Source organism: Sabethes cyaneus, chromosome 1, assembly GCF_943734655.1.
Source record: "Sabethes cyaneus chromosome 1, idSabCyanKW18_F2, whole genome shotgun sequence".
Classification (NCBI taxonomy): Eukaryota; Metazoa; Arthropoda; class Insecta; order Diptera; family Culicidae; genus Sabethes; species Sabethes cyaneus.
Genome location: NC_071353.1, coordinates 30,718,568 through 30,738,986, shown reverse-complemented (window position 1 = coordinate 30,738,986; position 20,419 = coordinate 30,718,568). Strand labels below are relative to the sequence as shown.

At 38.6% G+C, this 20,419-nt stretch overlaps 1 protein-coding gene across 1 annotated transcript in view; it reads left to right on the top strand.

Moving 5' to 3' along the window:
• Window positions 1–19,424, top strand: part of LOC128745521 (venom protease-like) — a 32,244-nt gene extending 12,820 nt beyond the window's left edge. The window contains exons 2-4 of the mRNA XM_053842595.1: window positions 17,703–17,865; window positions 17,944–18,149; window positions 19,036–19,424. Of these exons, the coding sequence (XP_053698570.1) occupies window positions 17,703–17,865; window positions 17,944–18,149; window positions 19,036–19,424 (758 nt within the window). The remainder of the gene's footprint in view (window positions 1–17,702; window positions 17,866–17,943; window positions 18,150–19,035) is intronic.
• Window positions 19,425–20,419: the final 995 nt, after the last annotated feature.

Here is a 20,419-nt window from a genome sequence, read left to right as displayed (position 1 = left end):
TGGTAATTAAATTCCATCACTTAGTTCTATTTTAAGAAAACTATTTTCGATAACGAAATATATATTAGCTGGTTCATTTTTCTTGTCAATTTCTCGACAACAACAAATCGTTCGTGCCACAAAACAGGTTCAAAATAGGGTTTAGTGCTAATTCCCGTCGTAATAAGGAAAGCCGCTTCAATCTACATCATTTCTCGGATGGATTTTGACGAATAATCCAAAAGCTTTTATACGAATTTGACTCAAACACACTTACCTTCCGTTCCGAGCACTTACGAAGCGATTATTGTAAGCATTTTATTGAAATTACCTCACTGACTCATTTTATAAATTCGTCGTACCGTTTTTAAATCCGTCCATCAAAATTTTCATTTACAATTATGTTTACGAAATGAGCGCGCAGGTGTTTGTGTAGGATGGCACAGTCATTCTGCAAAAATGTCTACCGGTCATGTAAGGTTTTCCCCTGCAGAATAACGAAAATGTGTCGCGTGAGTTACTTTCATTTTATGAATGACGGAAATTGAAGCGATTTGTCGACATTTTTTCTTCGTCGCACAAAAAACGGTAAGAAATTTGACTGCATGGAACTCTTTTATGAAAAAATAGCATTTAAATATTTCTCAGCTCACTTTTATTAATCGCCCATGATAGCCAACAAATTAGAATATCAGGGATTAACTAATTCTACGCTGTGTGAAATAAAAACCGTGGATGTTTGTAATGATTTGTATTGGCTAGAATGGCAATAGGCAATTACGACGAAGCAGCCCCAGACCCTATATGGAAATTATTATTCGTCTCCGCTTTTCGTTCAGACGGCGCCCGCTTCAAATTGTAAACAAGCCCATCCAGTCATCTAGATTAAAAACCTTCCAAGATTGCGTATCGGCAAATACGATTCCAAAAATAACCCCAAAACTCAGCTCCGCAACTGACATCGTCCTATACTACAACAGCTTCACACTGGGACTGCGGTCCTTCTGCGAACGACCGTCATAACTTCTTGGCACTATCCTGCCTGCCGTGTTGCGGTTCGTTGACTCCAGTTTGTGTGCGCCAGAGGTGGAAATTTAATGACCGGTGAACCTGCTCTCCAGTCGAGCCACTTGGAATAACGCTCGTTCGAACTGGAACATTACCTGAAGGCCAGAAGCAAAAAAAAAACAAACACACAAAACAAGAGCACCGCCGAAAAAAAATCTCGAATGCGGGTGAAACTGACGAAAGCCAATTTCCCGTCGATTGCTATCTCGGCGGAGGGTGGAGCTGTTAATCAGGAACAAGCGACGTGAAAGTAAAGCGTGATGTTTTGGTTTTATTTTGGTGTTAAAAGTGTTGAATGCTGCGTATTTTCACTTTCAATTCCCTTTCATATGAACGGTCAGTCAAATTGGGATGGAATTTTAAGCGATTCCCCTTACGGTCAGAGTGAACCGCACCGCAGCAGCCGCTGCCCAATGGAACGTTTTGTGGCTTTGTGCCGAACCCAGCTGTCGAAAATGGTATAGGTAAGCTTTACATACACCGCTCACTGTTTTTATCTGCCACACATGAGCATAAAAAAGAAACTCAAAAAGTACTTCGCTGAGCAGAGAAAAAACATAAATTATGATAAGAACCGATTAGTTTGCGGTTCGTAAACTGGATTGGTAGCTTTAGGATCATACCTAAGTAGGCTGCTAAATTGTTACTGGCCGATCGTTTATTGTTTTATAAATACATCTCAATTAGCTGCTCTCGTTTCCCCCAGGTTTATCGACCAGTAAGGTATTTGCATAACGGGTAAAAATTACGGTACATTATGTTGTAATTTGACTTGAAAGTAATACCTACCTGAAGAGATCCGGTTCAAAACAACAGATTCCGATGGAAGTCCTCCCGAAATAACTCAGAGAGAAACCTGGTTTTTAACATTTTCTTCTTAATTTGGTTAAAAACCGAAAACTTCACGGAGAATAAAAATGTAGTTTCAACCATATTTATGGTTGTTTTACGCACAAACAAAAATTTCGTTTTGTTTCAAACTGAAATGTATGATTGAAATGAAAATATTTATTGTTATATCAATGTTAACTTCAAATTTGAAAATACTTTACTTTTAATTCAAAACTGTTATTTTCTTGATTCAAACAGAATCTCGTTTTGAAACAACAATATTTTCAGGTTGTTATAAAAATATTTTATTGAGGCTTAAAGCAACAATCATTTTGTTTGAAACAAACTGGAGCTTTTTCGCTCCGTGTTGTTTTACCTTTTCAATTGTACGAATGTTTCACCGTCACATTTAACATTTCATCCTATTGTGTTTGTTTGTGGTTAAACTCCATCAGATAGAATCGCTAGTCAGTTGACATCGACTATCCGGCGCATCGCCATTTTTCCGTGCTTGAAACCTAATCGTCAAAAACACTGGGTGGGAGATCACTTCATAGAAATTCTATGGAGTGGCCATTGTTGTTTGGGGCCCAGCATTACAGAGACTATAGATAATCTACAGTCTCGGTACCCAACATCGCGGGGCCCATAAATATGGGACTACTGTCAAATCATACGTGAGAGTGTATTGGTGGCACCGGGCTGGTTGGCACACTTTTACCATTTTAGTATGACAAAGTTCTATTCATGAAACAGAATACTAAAAATATTCCTCACCATAATAAAGCACAAGATTCCAGTCCCCAAAAAAAAAGCAAAGCCTTGGGCTTAAACGTCTTTCTAAGGCTTGACCCTTCTTTATCGACAGACCTTTATCACAGCCGGCTATTAGAGTTCAGGCAGGAGTACAGAAACACGATATTTGTGGATCGGGTATGGCATTATGAAAATTTGAGGTATAAATAGTAGGAGAACTGTGGGTAAAACCGACACCTTAACAATTTTCACAGAAATTCCTTATTGACGTACAACAATTAGTGTCCAGCAAACCTCCCAGAACCTTAGTTTACATCTAAAACCTTCAATCCACAATAAGATATGATATACAGTAATGTTCCGATTTTGTCTACCCCCAATTTTATCAGCTTTTTATCCCGATTTTGTCAGCCTATAAATTTTGTTCAACTTTTGTGCTTTTAAACATTATTTATAAAACTTTTCAGCCTGCTTGAAACTATTGTGATTCTCTGGGGAGAGTTTTCGAATAAAATGATTAATTCGGGGTCAAAATTAGTCGGTCAAATTTTTATAATAAAAGTTCTATAGTTCCTATATAAACAAAGATAGAGGTATACTATATTCAGCAATGTTGTGTATTTTTACTATTTGCACTACTTTGTAATACAGGAAAAAGTCATACAACAACTACAAAAATAGCTAAAATATAAAAACTGATTTTAACGATTTTTCAAATATGAAAAAGAAGATTTTTCTATCTTTGCTGAAGATATAGAAGGTTACAATTTTCAGCAAAATTTCTAGTAATAATATGTTGTGAAATTTTGCAAAACACACCAATGTGTTATATTGATATTGTGTCACAATATGGTGAGTTTCAATCGTCTATTCAAAACATCCGTACTGAATTCAGTGACTAAACCTTACAAAAAAAGTGTTCCAGGCGCAATGAACTTTTCTTATCGAGATAAATTTTGAAAATATATGAAGTGTGTTGTGCTGCACACGAAGACTATAGAAAAATCCTCTCCAGTAAGGTGTTTGGGAAGGCTAAGGTGAAATACTAGAAAAGCGCTATTTGTAATGGTCGGGCCACTTGAGTAGTCATGGTTGGGCCACCATAAATTTAAGCGCAGAAGCGCAATAATCGCTAGAGAATGTCAGTCACGTAAAATGTGATGAAATAAAGCAAAATTAATACGATAAACCCTAGATTTTTGTTTTTTTTTTCATTGAAGTTGAACACTTCGGAAAAGGCGGTTTTAGCAATACACCCAATTCTTTTTTTACACGGGGATGCGTCCCGTGTAAAAAAGAACCGTGCAAAAATAAACCGTGTTATTTCGAGAAACCGTGTAAAAAAAATCCGTGTTATTTCGAGAAACCGTGCAAAAAAAATTCTGCGTACTAGAATCCGTGTAAAAAAAGAATTGGGTGTGCAACTGTTGTCGGTGAAATTTTAGAAAAACCTTGTTATTTCGAGAAACCGTGCAAAAAAGTCGTGCAAAAAAAATCCGTGTAAAAAAATCCGTGCAAAAAAAGAATTGGGTGTATTGAGTTTACAAGATCGCCAAAATTTCGCAAAAATGCAATTAAAGATAGGGTATTTGTACCTATATGAGCCGTTGTTCACGAAATTCATTCTTTTCATATCTCTATATAAAATTTCAATACGTATGTCTTAGATTTTTTGCAAAGGCCCAACCTGTACAACATGGCCCGACTATGACAACATTTTTGTCTCCACGTAAATGCCTAAAACTTGTTTATTTTTCAAGCAATCAGTTCAAAACTTTCCGGAAATATACCTTATTCTTAGACCTTCGCAACGATGTATTTAGATTTTCTAAATTCCTTTTGAAACGAAAGTTATGGGCGAATTCCAAAACGTGGCCCAACCACGACCACACTCCCCTAGTTTTTCGTTATACGGCAAATACGATATCAACAGGAGGATATTACTTGTTGAAAATTTGTAGCAACGTTTTACATCACTCACATATCTGTTTTGAAAAGACGGTGAAAAGAATTTACAAAATATATTCCGCTTTTCCGTAATTTAATCTAACGCCGTCAAACGCCTAGCGGGGTAAAAGTTCGATTCACGGACGGGGCAAAAGTGCGATTCATGGATGATGCAAAAATGTATAGCTAATTATATACAGCTTTAGGCACTATACTACAGATACTAGAAATGGAAGATCTGAAGAAAACTGTGTGCTCTACAGATGTTGGCCGAAGGAAGACAATGTTTCTCCGCTGATGAAACAAAAAACAAACGTTTGGACAAGTTTCGATCTAACGAAGGCTGCAATACACCAGCGCAAATTAGGAAAGATGCAAATTGAGAATATTCCTTACCGAAACATAACGCAGATTGAAGATAATATGGTTTTGTTTGCTACTGTTGTGCTAATTTCATGGATTCGAGCTCCGCACTTTTGCCCCGCGGTATTCGTACTTTTGCCCCGCTAGTGGTAAAAGTGCGAATCGGCTCAGGATCAGAAGAAAGAAGAATTTATTTTACAAAACACTATTACCGCAGATGATTTATAGTTGAATGTGAAGATATTGAGTTACTGCATCACTATAAAATATAATATGTTGTTGTCCTTCTTTATATCGCACGAAAATTAATGACAACTTCAAACATCGCACTTATGCCCCGCCCTACTCTAATGAAAAAGTAAACTCGACACCCTGTCAGGGTAAAACCGACACCTCATGAATATCGAGTGAAATCTTTTCTTTAAAAAATATGATTCTCAGGGAAGGTGCCTATAGTATGCCTAGCGACAGTGAGGAAGAATCAACCACCTCCCCCCTTCCTCCCCCTGAATTCGTCTTAAATTCTTAAAGTTGAATTCGAATTAAAACGACAATCAATAGCACTTTTGACATTTTCACTTGTTTTTCGGCCCAGACTCTCAGTTTTTTACCAAAACATAAAAATAAACACATTAAACTTTAAACACATGCTACACTAGAATCACTTTTTACGTTCTTTCATTTTACGTGATTTCGCTTTACGTCCACTTTTTACGTCCAAAATTTGAAATAACATCCTCTCTTTTCACGTCCAAAATTTGAATTACGTCCTCTTTTATACGACTGATTTTTTTACGTCCTCCCAATAGTGAACATTAAACGAGAATTGAATGTAAATAGAAGCACAAAGTCTGTGTCGGTTTTACCCTGACTAAAAGTGTCGATTTTACCCCGAATGTCAGAACAATAGTTTAGAGTAGCAATAAACGAAAAAATCGCCTGTATTTTTACAAAGTTTTTTTTCTTTCTCTTTATTATCGAGATTTTCAGCCGTGGGCTGGTTCATCTCGTTTCTACAAAGTAGACTAAAGCATATTCGGTGATAAAGCAAAGATGCAGAGTTTTACAAACTTTTCCTACTAAAACGCTTAAATTCCACTTGCGAAATTTCACAAGGACTGTTTCTTCACTGCTTACCGATCTTGTTTTGCTGTTTGTTTTGACAGTTATGGAACTTCGGTGGTGTTAAAATGACTTGAAACGTCGGAAATAACAATTTTAAATAGAATACATTAGACAATTTGCAAAAAAAACAGCTTTTAACTTAAAAAATCGAGGGGCTTCGGTTTTATCCACAGTTTTGTACAACATCGGGCTGCAACTTCTGCTGTACGGAAACCCACTTTTTCTTCATGCCTTCTTCAGATTTGAACACCTTTCGATAGGCCTTAGTTCCGGTGCATTGGGGAGTTCATGTCCTTGGGTGCGAAAGTAATCCCGTTGGCTTCGTACCATTCCAGGACATCCTTTAAATAGTGGCTCGAAGTTAGATCCGGCCAGAAGATCGTAGTTGCTTCAACAGAGGAAGCAGAAGCTTCTGTAGACACTCCGGTAGTCACGAACGGAGCACTCCGTTTGCCACATGAGCAGCTCGCTTGCCAAATCATGTATTTATTGGCAAATTTTGAATGTTTCTGCATCCTTACTTCCTCCGGAATATCAAATTTGTGTTGGGCGGTAAAGTACAGTAGCCTCGGAAGCTACCGGAAGTCCGCCTTGACGTAAATCTCATCATCTATGATGAGAGAATTGAGGATTTTCCAGGTGTTTGCGCAAAATGAATTCGCGATGTGCTGATCGGGTGACGCCATTTTTTCCAATTTTCAAAAAACTGGCCGCGATAAAAAATACAGTGTGAACAATACACTCTGAACTACTTCTACCCAAATTTTCAAGAGAATATACACACTGGGTAATTTTCTACGACGTTTCTTCCGTGGTGCAATTTGATGTGGGACACCCTTTATACGTAATTAGGAATAATTATTAGAGAGTTCCGACTATATAAGTATTTATATACGATAAAATCCGATTAAACGCGACTCGCTCCGTAATGCTATACGATTCTGTGCTGAAAATTGTATGTATGTCAGTTATTATCATTATATACGATTGAAAATCAACTTGGGCGCACCTTATCAAGCTTTATCTACGATTCCGAATTTGTTAAGAGATATTTACGATAATTCTCGTACATTGATATACGAGTTGGTGCTAGCTGGGAATAGCGGTTGCACTTGAATAAAACACGACCTTCATGAGCGAAAATGTAATTTTGCTTCCAAATAACATACATTTATTGTGCATCTAGGTTATACGGTTCACCTGAGATAAACATCTCTTGTTCTAGCGGTAAAATAAACTCAAGAAAATATTTTTCCAAAACTAGTAGAAGCATTCTGCTGGATTTGCTAAGATTTGCTGAGTAAAACTCGAATCTCGAATTCTATCGTTTTTTTGGTATTATTTATTAATGTATTTACGAAATTTAAATCTGTGATATAAGGTGAGTATTTGCTCTCATGCAAACATAAAAAGCCAGTTTATACACATTTTTGTTGCAGTAAATAAAGGTTTAATGAATTACCTCTATTATTGATACACGATACTTCCATAGGGTTGCCAAGTGGCCGGTTTTTGGCCGGCCCGACCGGTTTTTCACTTGCAAAGCCGGTGGCCGGTCAATTCTGCAAAAAGGCCGGTTTTCCGACATATGAAGCCGGATCTGTACTTTTTGTCTAATTTGTAAATTTTCTGATAAATTTATTAGCAGTCCTGAGCAGATGGATTATTGAAGATAGCCAGTTTTGCAGCGGCAATACTTTGCTTCTGGTGGTAATATACATTAAATTGTACACTAGCGCCAGAAGCAAGTAGTTGTTACTCTGGTACTAGATATCTTCAATAATCCATTCAATGTTCGTTGTGGTTTCGACTGTGATGTCCTACACACATTACACATTCCAGGCAAATCCTCTAAAAATATGCTGCCACAACCGCCCCCCTACCCCCCCCACCGCATTTTTAAAGGCAGGACCGACCGGCCGGTTTTTGTAATTTTTTTTCAGACTTGGCAACCCTATAGTTCCACCGTAGGAATCGTACCACCATTAATAGCAAACCAATGATGTTGGAAAAAAAACTTTCTCTTTAAAAATGTTCGTATTTTTTAATTCCTATGCTTATGTTTAAAAAATTTCGTATTTTTTAATGATTCTGACTGTTATTTTTAGATAGATTTTAGAAAGAAGAATATTTCAATCATATCCTGTGCTAATGTATATGTATTGTATATTCATTTTGACATCATATTCAGACCAAAAATTTGAAATTTTCTTACTAAATGTGCCACTACTGGCACGCTTACCCTAATAGAGCACGGTATCGTCGAAATAAATAAATAAATAACTTAGGCATCATTCTCGGTTTTTTGCTCAGTAAATGCTCATTTGACTAAAGCGCCTCTATTAAACAGAAATCGATGAAGTAGTGTAAAGGGCAATTGTAGAGATAATTATTATCTACATTATTATTGAATAAAGTATAGTTTTATCTCTTGTATTTACGGCGCTATGCGATTGCTACCCCGTTGGTAGCCAAATGAACGCGTTGTAAATTCAAAAGATAGAACTATACTTTCTTCAACAATAATGTAGATAATAATTAACTCTACAATTGCCTTTTACACTACTTTTTCAAATTGTTTTTCGTTGAGGCGCAGCAGTCAAAAAACTGAAAATGAAGCCTGGTGATGCTGACTTTCTCTTACATTTACATCATACATTGAGCGACTTGCTCCATTTCTTAAGCAGGACGTTTAAAGCAAACTGCAGCTGAAGTTGCTAACTGGTTCAAGTGACGACAACTGAAAGTCCAGACACGATTTATCGATGTTGACTAGGTTAATAATAAACCAACCGTCATGATGAAGTCTCGATAAACAATTGAAAAGGGTCAATCAACCAAACGTAAACAAACCGAGTGAGAGTTCTTTTTCCTATCCTTCTCCAGGAAAAAATTACTCTCACTCGGTTTATTTACGTTTGGTTGATTAACCCTTTTCAATTGTTTATCGAGAAGTAAATCCCGTTTCACGAAAGTTAATTGAAGCAGTTTTGAAGCGAATCGGTGCTACTTTAACTGAAACCAAAGCATCATTACTTCATTGTTGAGTAACGATCTGCAATTAAAGGTGAGTTCCCGGCCTGGGAGGTTACTAATGCCAACACATTTAAAATGTCCCTGGATGACGGTATTTATAAAACCTGATTCGTGACTACCATCTCTGGAAAGGTTTTTAGATAAGTGTTTGTTGAGCAACATTGATAGCATAATTGAAGATAGAATTAACAAAAGGGCGAATATCGTTACCGTAAACAAACCGAGTGAGGGTTTATTTTTCTATGGTGGTCTAGCAAAAAACAACTCTCACCCGTTTTGTTTACATTTGCGATTCTAGAATTGGAAAATGCTACATGATGAGCGGTAAACTTGTTACCGTTTCGCATCTTTACCCTATAACCTTAGGTATAATTGGAGAAAAACGCAATAAGCCTGCAGCATACTAGAGTTCAGTATGAATTTGATTTGTATAATTTTAGAGTTAGGTTGGGTATGCGATTAACATTATGTTCAAATTAGGTTGTTACAAATTAAAATAAATATAAACAAAACTAAACTATTAGAGACTAAAATATATACATTAGGGACAAAATAAGAATAAAATAAGCATTCCGAGTGATTAGGGATTAAAATTAAGGAAGACAAAACAGCTCACTGTGCTTAACGAAAAACAAACATAACTGCACCAAAACCTAGAGTGCGAATGTAAAACGCATAATTAGAGTTCAGTGGTTTAATATCCTGAACCGAGTAAAAGATCCGGCTTTGCCTGATAATTTAGGGGCGATCACTTTGGATCGAGTTGCGAACAGAGCAAGTTTTGCATATTAAGCTTGCGTTATATTTCGATATTTTAAAAGTACTATAGCGCAAGTCAAATCAGTAGTACAGTGCAATACATTCCGTTAAGAAAATTAAAGAATCCCCGTCAAGTAGGATAAAAAGAGAATTATAGGGCAAGCCAAACCCTAACCTGTAAGATCGCATCCTAAAAGGCCACTATTTCATTAATTCGCAACAGGGCCCATTAATGCTCTTAGAGCAACATCCGAGAGAATAGCCACGAGTCGACCGGTGTCGTTGGCCGAACGATATGCGATCAAATACAACCTAACCGCAACCGCGGACAATCCCTGCCTTAGAGGTCACATGCACTCGTGCCAGAGGCGGTGATGGGCTTGGATATAGCAACGATCTTGTTAGAACCGGAAAACTTACCCCGCAACCGCGGACAAACCCCGCCTGTGAACCCCGCCTCGCACTCGCGCCAGTGGCCGTGACGGGCCTGGGTACATCTGAAGCTGCTGTCCGATCCCACACAACATTCGCAGTTCGCCGAAGTACGTCGAGAATTTGTCCTCGTCAAATGAATGGTCGGCCGACCCCGCAGAAAAAGCATACAAGTACAGTGAGTTTATAGGTTAATTAATAAAAATTAGTTTTATGAACAGTAAGTAGAGTGATTTTGATTCCTTGATCGAAAAGTAGACCCGGAGCCAACTCTGAGAGCCTTTGTGCTCCTCACAGCCGAGCTAGCCAGAGAAGAGGCCGTGAGAGCCCAGCCCCTACACGGTTCCGAGTGATTCGACCAGGAAGCTGGGGGAACTCAGCTGATGCCCCTCTGGCATCAGCAATAACAAACTTTCCAAAATCAAATAACTCCAGCAAATGGCCTCTCCTGTTTAACTCTGACCACTTACATAAGCGATCGTTAAGTACCAATAATCGATTCTTTTGGGTTTTTACTTCAAATTTTGAATTTAAAAACAGCACCAACGCACACCGTTAAGTGTAGAAAGCAATACAACGCACTTGCCACTTAAGATCAACTGACCTCTTAAAATTCTTCGCTACTGGACTTAACTACTTTCAATGGTGATTTACAAATAGGTAGTTGATAACCGTACGCTAGTGTGCCGTTTTTTGGTTACCACAGTAAGGTAATGTAGTATAATGTGCCCCCCTTAAGAATAAATTGATATATTTCAAAAGGGCTTCCCAAGATTAACGTTATAACTACGAATATATGTTCATTTTTGAGTTGAAAATCAATTGCAACTGGTTACTTACTCTAATATTGTAGAATAAAAATACTACGAATTATTTAAAAACGGCATCTAAAATTTGGGTTTCTCGTCTATACGGACAATATGCCCCAGCTGCAGTATATTACACTCCACATAGTGTTTCATGTATTCATGCAATTGATATGCCTACTCTATTTTGTAGATAGTTAAACTTTCTTAGATATTGTCAAAATATTGCATTTTCGTATAAATTAAATGCAGCCCTGTCTCACGCCAGTAAAAACCTTTGTGGGGTCAGACAAGACGCCGTCGTGCAAAACCTTGCACGAGAACACCGCGTACTGAGCCTCGATGAGATGATGGACTAGCTTATCTGGAACTCTTCTACGCCTAAGTGCGCCCCAGATGTTTTCGAGATTGAGTCGGTCGAACGCCTTTTCGAAGTCAACAAACACCAGCAGAAGAGAGTCCTGGAATTCGTTGATCTGCTCCAATATAATGCGGAGTGTTGTGATATGGTCTACACATGATCGGCCAGCACGGAATCCAGCTTGCTGCCGCCGGAGAGTAGCGTCGATTTTCTCCTAGATCCGGTTGAGGATTACCTTACAGAGAACTTTTAGAGTAATACAACGTGATGCCTTTTCTTTTCTGCATGGGGCATATTATACTGCAAGTAGGGCATATTGCCCCGCTTTGTTGAGTAATCTACAATTTACCTGGAATTTAGACATGGTTGATAAATTATTCCTAGCACTTTTGTTCTACAATACTAACTGATGTTAATAGTGGCAATATACTTTCACTTATATCTATTTATCTGTATTTAAAGCCTCATCTGCAATGGGGCATATTGCATATTAATTAAGCAAACTAAGCGTGGCTCACCGGTTTTTCGCCTGAGATAATGCTTTAGAGCTACACTTTAGGCAATCAAATCGCAACAACAGGATATTTACAGATTTTAACCACAAAAAAAAACTTACAGAAACAACGCAAAAATTACATCGGAAGCTGTTAAAAAACAAATTTAGTTTTCTTTTGGGTTGACAGCCAGTTGCAACTGTCAAACTTTCATAGTAGACTGTTTTCATCGAATTTTAAGGTTTCTCATTACTTTTGCATTTTAATCTGTGCTAGTTTGGGAATAAACGAACTGGGGCGTATTGCCCACCTGTGCCACATTATACACATGTCCCCTACTTGACAGTTAGCAATCAACGCGAGAGGTGTGAAATACACCCGCAAAACTTCTCCTCCATACGGAAATGAAAATCACGGCCAAACTGTAAGAAATCTAAATCTTTTTAAAATAAAGTGTGTTCCAGTTAGAGTTTGGCCGCTCCTTTCTAGTTACTGCGGCGCCTCTAGTTGACGCCCATTGACTAATAACAGTGTTTTGATCTGGAAGGATTGTTTACTTAGTGATAGAGATTATATCAGGATTGCTACACGCGTTGAAAAGTTATCGCAGATGGAACGCAGGAGACGTGAAAATTTCTTCAAATTTCCAAAGTCGACTGTAAATGCCGTGCTCAAACGTTATCGAAAAACATTGCCGTTGGATCGCGCAAAGCATTCCAAATGTAGAAGTGGAACGGAAACTACGAGCATTGACGAACTGACATGACACATAGAAGAAAATCCTTTAAAAATAATCGTCCTACACATTTGCACACTAGCTTGCATTTGAGGGTTTATGCTGTAGGGTTTTTACATTTATATGGTTTGATACTGAAAACTCGAAGCAGCACTCGCGCGCCACGGTGTGGTCATGATGCGAAACATGCTTTTTTGAAAAATGAGTGGTTTTTTATTGGAATATGGAATTAACACGAGTGTCTCGTCTGTTTGTCTGTGCTACGAGCGAAGATCATCAGGGCAGTCCGAAATAGTCCTGGGATCTCCGGACGTGATTTGGCGAAAAGGTTCACTGCGGTGTATATTACAGTTCAGCAAATCAGTATGCAAGATCGATTTCGGTCGTGCCATGCCATCAAACATCAGAAAAGGGGGTTGAAACAGAGCCAGGTAGCCAAAAACTGTCCAAGAAAACTTTACGTCCAACTTTACTGACTCAGTACAGCGGATGTATTTCGACGGACGATAAAGGATATGATAACATGGACTGTGGACAAACCCCGGATCAAAAATATTATCTTGTTAAACATAGAGGAGATTCTCCGGATAAGTTCAAATTTGTCTTCGCAGATAAATTCCCTCGCAAGTTGATGATTTTGCAAGGCATCTGTAGTTGTAGAAAGAAAACAAAGGTTTACATCACTGTGACAATTATCAATGGACAATATTACAAGGAGAAGCATCTTCAGAAAATAATTTTGCCATTCATTCGTTCACACGAAAGTCCCGTGAGTTCTGGTCGAACCTGGCCAGCTGTCATTCCAGTCGGGATGTCGTAGAATGGTATAAGCAGAATAATGTTAATAGGTGAACAAAAGCTTCATTCGACAAGTTGGCGCCGCGCTAAAAATGATGATATTTTTATTTCAAGCTGTCAAAACACATAGAAAACTAAAATCATCAGAAGCGAATTTGAAATTTTTTTTAAAAATACGCGCCTTGGAATCAATCAAATGTTATGGTTGGGTTAGAAAATAACATATATACTTACTATATTTTTATTTGCCTGCATTTTATTCAAAACCACTGACGAACTGACATGACACATAGAAGAAAATCCTTTAAAAACCATCGTCCTACACATTTTGGTTGCACACTAGCACCCCCTGTTATGCATGTCGCGGAGTAGCCTGCATTTGCAGGGTTTTATGCTGCAGGACTTTTACATTTGTATCGTTTTATACTGAAAACTCGAAGTAACACTCGCGTGCCGCGGTGTGTCATGTTGCGAAACATGCTTTTTTGAAAAATGAGTGGTTTTTGATTGGACGATGGAATTAACGCGAGTGTCTCGTCTGTTTGTCTGTGTTAAAACTATTAAAATTTTATTACATAATAAATACTAAACATTAAGAACATTGATTCAGCATGCGTTGGATGAAATATTGTTATAATTTTGCTTAAAACCATTAAAATTACCTTATACAATTAAGTAGAACACTTTCATGTATCCAGCTTTTTACGCGCTATAATGGCGGACGCTATAAATTGTGTTCGTAATATGTGAACAATCTTTTTGACAACTCTGCATACATCAAAACTGGGCACTCTTATAGCACCATTATAGCGCGTAAAAAGCTGGATACATCTGGATCTAAATTTTTCGGTCCCGCACCTATAAACATAACCACACACACCTAAACTAAATCCGGATCTCAATTTACTTGTCCTAAGTACACATTTCATTTGCAACCACCAGTGCGTTAGCTAGTAAATAAGATTTCTAACCCGCTGCAGAAAATTTAATGTTCGCAATATTCATTTTACTGAGATGTAAATAAAAAATGTTTTGATTTGTATATCCGTCCAGCGAAAAATTGTAACTGATCATCATTTTCCTAGTTCGGACAGCCAAATGTAGGAGTCGCATGGGCTTCATTAGTTTTGCGTTTATCCGCCTATTTTATCGAAACATGTATGAATCCACCAAATTATCCAGATTTTCGTCTCATTGAAAAATATTAGTCCAGCGTGAATTGAAGAAATGTTACAAAATAATGGAATTAATGGAAAAAGATGACAAATATGGTTGACAGAAAATGAGGTAGAAGGTATTAAGCGAAAAGTTCAAAAGTTTATCGGAAAAAATCAGAGGGGTTGTGTACAAGACACAACCGCATAGGTGACGCAGGACTACGTAAGTCTCTTTGTAGTGATAGTAGCATGTATCCTCGCATCTAATAATACAATTCTTCATAGATTTACAACATGCTAAATGCAGCATTTGTTGAGACTAACTGCAGGTTGAGAAAATTCGATTGTTTTTTTAAATATATGTTATTAGCGCCTCAAATCTTAATTCAACATCAAACACTATTTACATTTATATGCATTTTGATGACATAAAAAAAATTGTTATGTTAAAATGGCTTGACTGCGCTGTAGGTTGAGAAATTCAAATTTTTGCCAGTCGATAATTTTTTACATGTTTTTACTATATAAATAAGTTAAAGTTGTTTGGAAAATGATTTGTACCTTCCTGTCTTATGCCGAGTTGACGGTTGAATAAAAATTGACATCTCTACGGATCCCCAGATAAACAAACGCGACTGATTAGAGCTAACATGGATCGAGTGATGTGTTTCGTGCGTATCTCGGGGACTCTTTCGAGTTTCTTCGAGACGCGGCGAGGGTTGAGACAAGGTGGAGATGGATTTGATATCAAAGCTGCGAAAGCAGCAGTTTAAGAAAATCAGGTTAGAAATAAATGCGCCGTAGATCAAATGGAAAGCAACAGGTCTCCAAGGAAACAAACGCGTGCCTTCCACGGACGGTAACCGTTGACGCCGACGAACTAGAAGTGGTAGATGAGTTCGTGTATGTAGGATCGCTAGTCAGCGCGGACAACAACACTAGCAAGAAGATCCAGCAGCGCATTCAAACGGGAAATCGGGCCTACTTTGGCTTTCACAAAGCGCTGTGATCAAATAGTATACACCGCCGTTCGAAACTGACAATGTACAAAACTTTCATTCATTTTTTTAAGACCAGTAGTTTTTCATGGGCTTGACATCGTGATGCTGCTCACGGAGGAAATATGCGGCCTTACCATGCTCGAGCGACAGGTACTGCGGACGATATTTGGCGGAGTACAAACTGAAAGCAAAGAGTGGAAGAGATGTATGAATCAGTAACAGATATTGTTTGCCATCGTACATCTGGCGAAAGGCAATAGTCTACGGTGTGCCGAACACGTCGTAAGGATACCGAACGATAGTGCGAAGAAAACAGTCGTCTTCAACAACCCCACCAGAAACAGGGGGGCTCAATGCGCAAAATGACTCGACCAGGTCGAAAGTGATTTGCGACTTTTGAGACGACTGGGAAATTGGCGACGAGTGGTCCCAAGTTCGATTTAAATGGAGACGACTGCTTGAAACAGCACGAGATGCCCCGGCTCTAGGCTGCTGACGATGACGACGATAAAATGTGTCATCCTTGTCTAGTACGGAATTACCGACCAATAAGTTTAATCTAACCATTTTTTCTAACGGGACGACGCAACTGTATCAGTAAACATCGATAACCGCGAAACCTTACTGATACTTAGTGACAATATTACTTGTTGATAACTATCAGTAGTTGATGATAGTTTTCCCATCCCTAGTTCAAAACTATTCTCGGATAAAAGAGTTGCTGATTTTCCTCGCTTTGCTGTGTCACGTCACATAAACAAATATCGTTTGAGTCCTGTTTCCAAGCTAGACACCAGTTCCGAACAAATTCTTGCAGTATATGGATGCGATCTGGCAAAAGGAAAGAGCGGCCGCTCACTTTCTATGAAGTTTCACCTTCAAGACATCAAATTGGGCTAGATTTAATGTTTAAACGATAACATCGGTTAAAGAAGAGGGGTGGTTTGGCACTCAAGCACAGATATCAAATTGGACTAGGTTTAATCGCGTTCGTAAGAAATTTTGTTGGAATGGGGAGACTTTGTCACTCTTTCTGGCGTACTTCCCAAGCACGGATATCAAATTGGTCTAGGTTCAGTCGTCGCAAAGAATCTTCGACCTGTTGCTGTTGGGACGGGGAGATTTTGCCACGTTTTTTTTTTTTTTCTAAAAATACGTTGTGACCAATCACGAAACGAAGATTGCCAGTTGGACAATGCTTCATTATTTTCAATTTTTCAATAGTGCGTACTTTGAAATCAATAGATTTCTATATAAGGGTTGATGCGTAGAAGATTTTCCGATTGATTGGTGTAAAAATATTTAAAATCGATCCGGAAACCGCTAAGCTATTAGTGTCATTTTTCGTGACGCTCGCATTTTTCGATTTTTCGGAATGACACCCTATTCCAAACCTTGCCGTAAGACATAGTCCTACGTGAAAACAAAGCATAATTATTCTTTCCTTACAGCTCAATAAAAATCGTTTTTACTTAATTTCCTCACTGTATTCTTGTGGTACGGATGATATATTTCGATAGAATAATCCAATTCTAAATTCTATGGATCCCAAACAATAAAATTCACTAGCCTCCTAATTAACTTTTAATATATTATGGTTGATTGGTTGCAAATATTTTGTCCAATAGTTTGCAGCTGAAATTTCTTTGGAAATTGGGGCATTCTATCACCCGCGAAGATGAACTATAATCCCAAGGGCCATTTTTATTGTATAGTAGCTTATCAAGCGCTTGTTCCACGGATATTATCTGTGCAATAGACAAATAGGCTACTCTTAAATAAAAAACTTTTTTTAGAAATAGAACTAAAAACTATAATATACAGTTCTCGTGTTTTTTATTTCAATCAATAAATGAAAAAACATGGCAGTAACAAACTAATTATCGAATTCACTCAATGTCCTCTTCTTGCTCAGTCATCGATTTTCTACATAATTGAAGGATGATTAATAATTACATCAATCAACGTTCGTAATATCATAATTATGTGTTGCTTCCTTGCATCGGAACGTCTATCGTTACATCGTTTTTTTTTATTCTCTTTTCTTTTTCAGGCTGTGGGGAAAGAAACGACGCATCCCGCATTGTCGGCGGCCAGCCAACTGGTATCAATGAGTTCCCCTGGATGGCACGGTTAAGCTACTTCAACCGGTTCTACTGCGGCGGCATGCTGATCAATGATCGATACGTCCTAACGGCAGCCCATTGCGTAAAAGGGTAACAAGTTTGTGTTTCATCATATAGCGAGCCAAAGTTAACACTCCTCTTTTCTTCACACCGTTTGTCCCCGCACAGTTTCATGTGGTTCCTGATTAAGGTCACCTTCGGTGAGCACAACCGATGCGACGATACGCTACGACCGGAAACCCGCTTCGTGTTACGAGCAATCGCTCAGAAATTCAGCTTTCTCAACTTCGACAACGACATCGCACTGCTGCGACTTAACGATCGCGTCCCGATAACCGACTTCATCCGGCCGATTTGCCTGCCGACAGATCCATGTGAGTTCCCATTTTCAGCTTTGATTTGGCCGGCCAGAGTGGCTTGGGTTGGTACCTCGCAAATATAATAAGCGATTAAGCGGGAAAATGAAACAAATAAATTTCTCCAATTGCTTCTTCCGATTACGTTGCCCCAAACTCAGGATGGAAGAAAGCAACAGCACAATGTCAAGAAGAGCAGACGAAAGTCTGCATGGCCTTGATTTACAGCGGTGTTCCATCATGGTCCCCACTTTGGCGGGAGTTGACTTCATGCGTGGATTACTTTCGGCTCGATCAGTCAACCGTCTGGTGTGGTTGAGTAATCGATCCCACTTTCGTCGTGCTAACAATATGGGCCTATACACTGTAACTATTACGTCAGCGACGTAATGAATGCTAAAATTTATTGTAAACTCTCGAATCGATTTCTCTTAATATAATTATCCACATGTAAATGGGATTTGATGACTCAGCTAATTGAATTAAGAAATTAAAAGCATCTCAATTGTATAGATATTGTAGGTGTTTACCAACTTTGATTAGGTTTTGCTGAAATCGATAAAAATAGTAAACGTTCCGATTATGTATGACAAGCAACAAGATTTTTATTGGAATATATTATTCTCAGATTTAGAAATTTGCGATAAAATCAAATGCTTCATTGCACGTTTTTGCATCATTATTCCGATTGACGCTTTAGTTTTTTAAACAAGGTACTGGACCTACAATTCGAAATAAACATTACAATACCTAGCAAAACTAGCCATTTAAGAAAATTTCTTAGGCTGATATATATCTACATAACCTAGCATGTGGGAAGTGTTCCAAATTTTTCTTACATATAAGAAACTACTTTACCGGAGACTTAACTAAACTATCGTCGCTCTTATTACTTTACTTACAGCGAATACCTACGTAGGTCGGAATGGAACCGTGACCGGCTGGGGAACCCTGAAAGAGGATGGCAAACCATCCTGCATTCTGCAGGAAGCGGACGTCCCGGTGATCTCCAACGACGTGTGCAGTAGTGAAACCAACTACACGTCGTCGATGATTACCGACAACATGATGTGCGCAGGTTATCTTGGCGTTGGTGGTCGGGACTCTTGTCAGGGCGATTCCGGTGGCCCATTGGTAGCGGAACGGCAGGACAAACGATACGAACTCATCGGGGTGGTATCGTGGGGCAATGGCTGCGCGCGGCCCTACTATCCGGGAGTTTACACCAGAGTGACGAAGTACCTGGATTGGATCAAGGAAAACTCCAAAGATGGCTGTTTTTGCAGTGAATGAGCAAAAACTAAAGTTTGCTGGGAGGAGCGAGCCCTCGGAACTGGGATAGTTGGCAATGGAAGCATATTCGTTCCATTACCTTAGAGACGATATGCCTTTGTATACACGAAAGACTACACCAATGTGTATACCTTACAATCGAATGCTATCCGTTAGGTCCAAATTTGATGCGTGGAAAATAAATTATTAAAGTAATTATCAAGCGTAGAACTTTAGTCTCGGCCCAGTGCGAACCGTTGCTTCCTAAAACAGCTCTACGAACCACAGCTACAACCGATATGCGTGCATCAATTACGACTTAAAAATCTAAACAAACAAGAATAAACGTGAGAAACATAAAAAGACTTAACAACAGTGCTAGATCTAAGCTATAAGTAACCGAATTAATTTATAGAACCAATAATGGGTAAACGAATAAAAAATACTCAAACTTTTAGACACAGTTATCACCTCATTTCTTTGAACCGCCTCGACCCGCCGGCGTGCAAGACGGCGCAGAACTCATTCATGGTCCCGGGTAAAGCAAACGCAAGCATTACCGTTAACGACATCACTCCGAGACTAGAATAAATTGGGCCCATGAAACCGAAAGGAGAAAAAAGCAATATCATTCTGTTATCTCTATTCCCATACCGTTTATGCCGTTTCTAACCGTCGTCCGTGACCCAGTGACGTGAACGGTTTTGTCAATAATGTCTTCACAGACGCGGGAGTTGTCAAATACTTGAGCAATCTGGTGATCATTTGCAGTCTCGAAAGCGTGTAAACGCGCCTTGGTTTTATTTCGTCTGCAACTGATAGAGTAGCTGTTTTTAGTCAGAATAATTTGAATACTTCATGATGGGGGATTTAGCTTCTTTTTTGTTTTTTTAAGAGTGGTTTCAACCCGAAGGGCCGTTCACCAACCTTCTTTTTCTAAAATATGTATTAACAATAATTTAAAATACCTCAAAATAAACGGTATAAATAAAAATATTTTTACAGGCATAACTGGA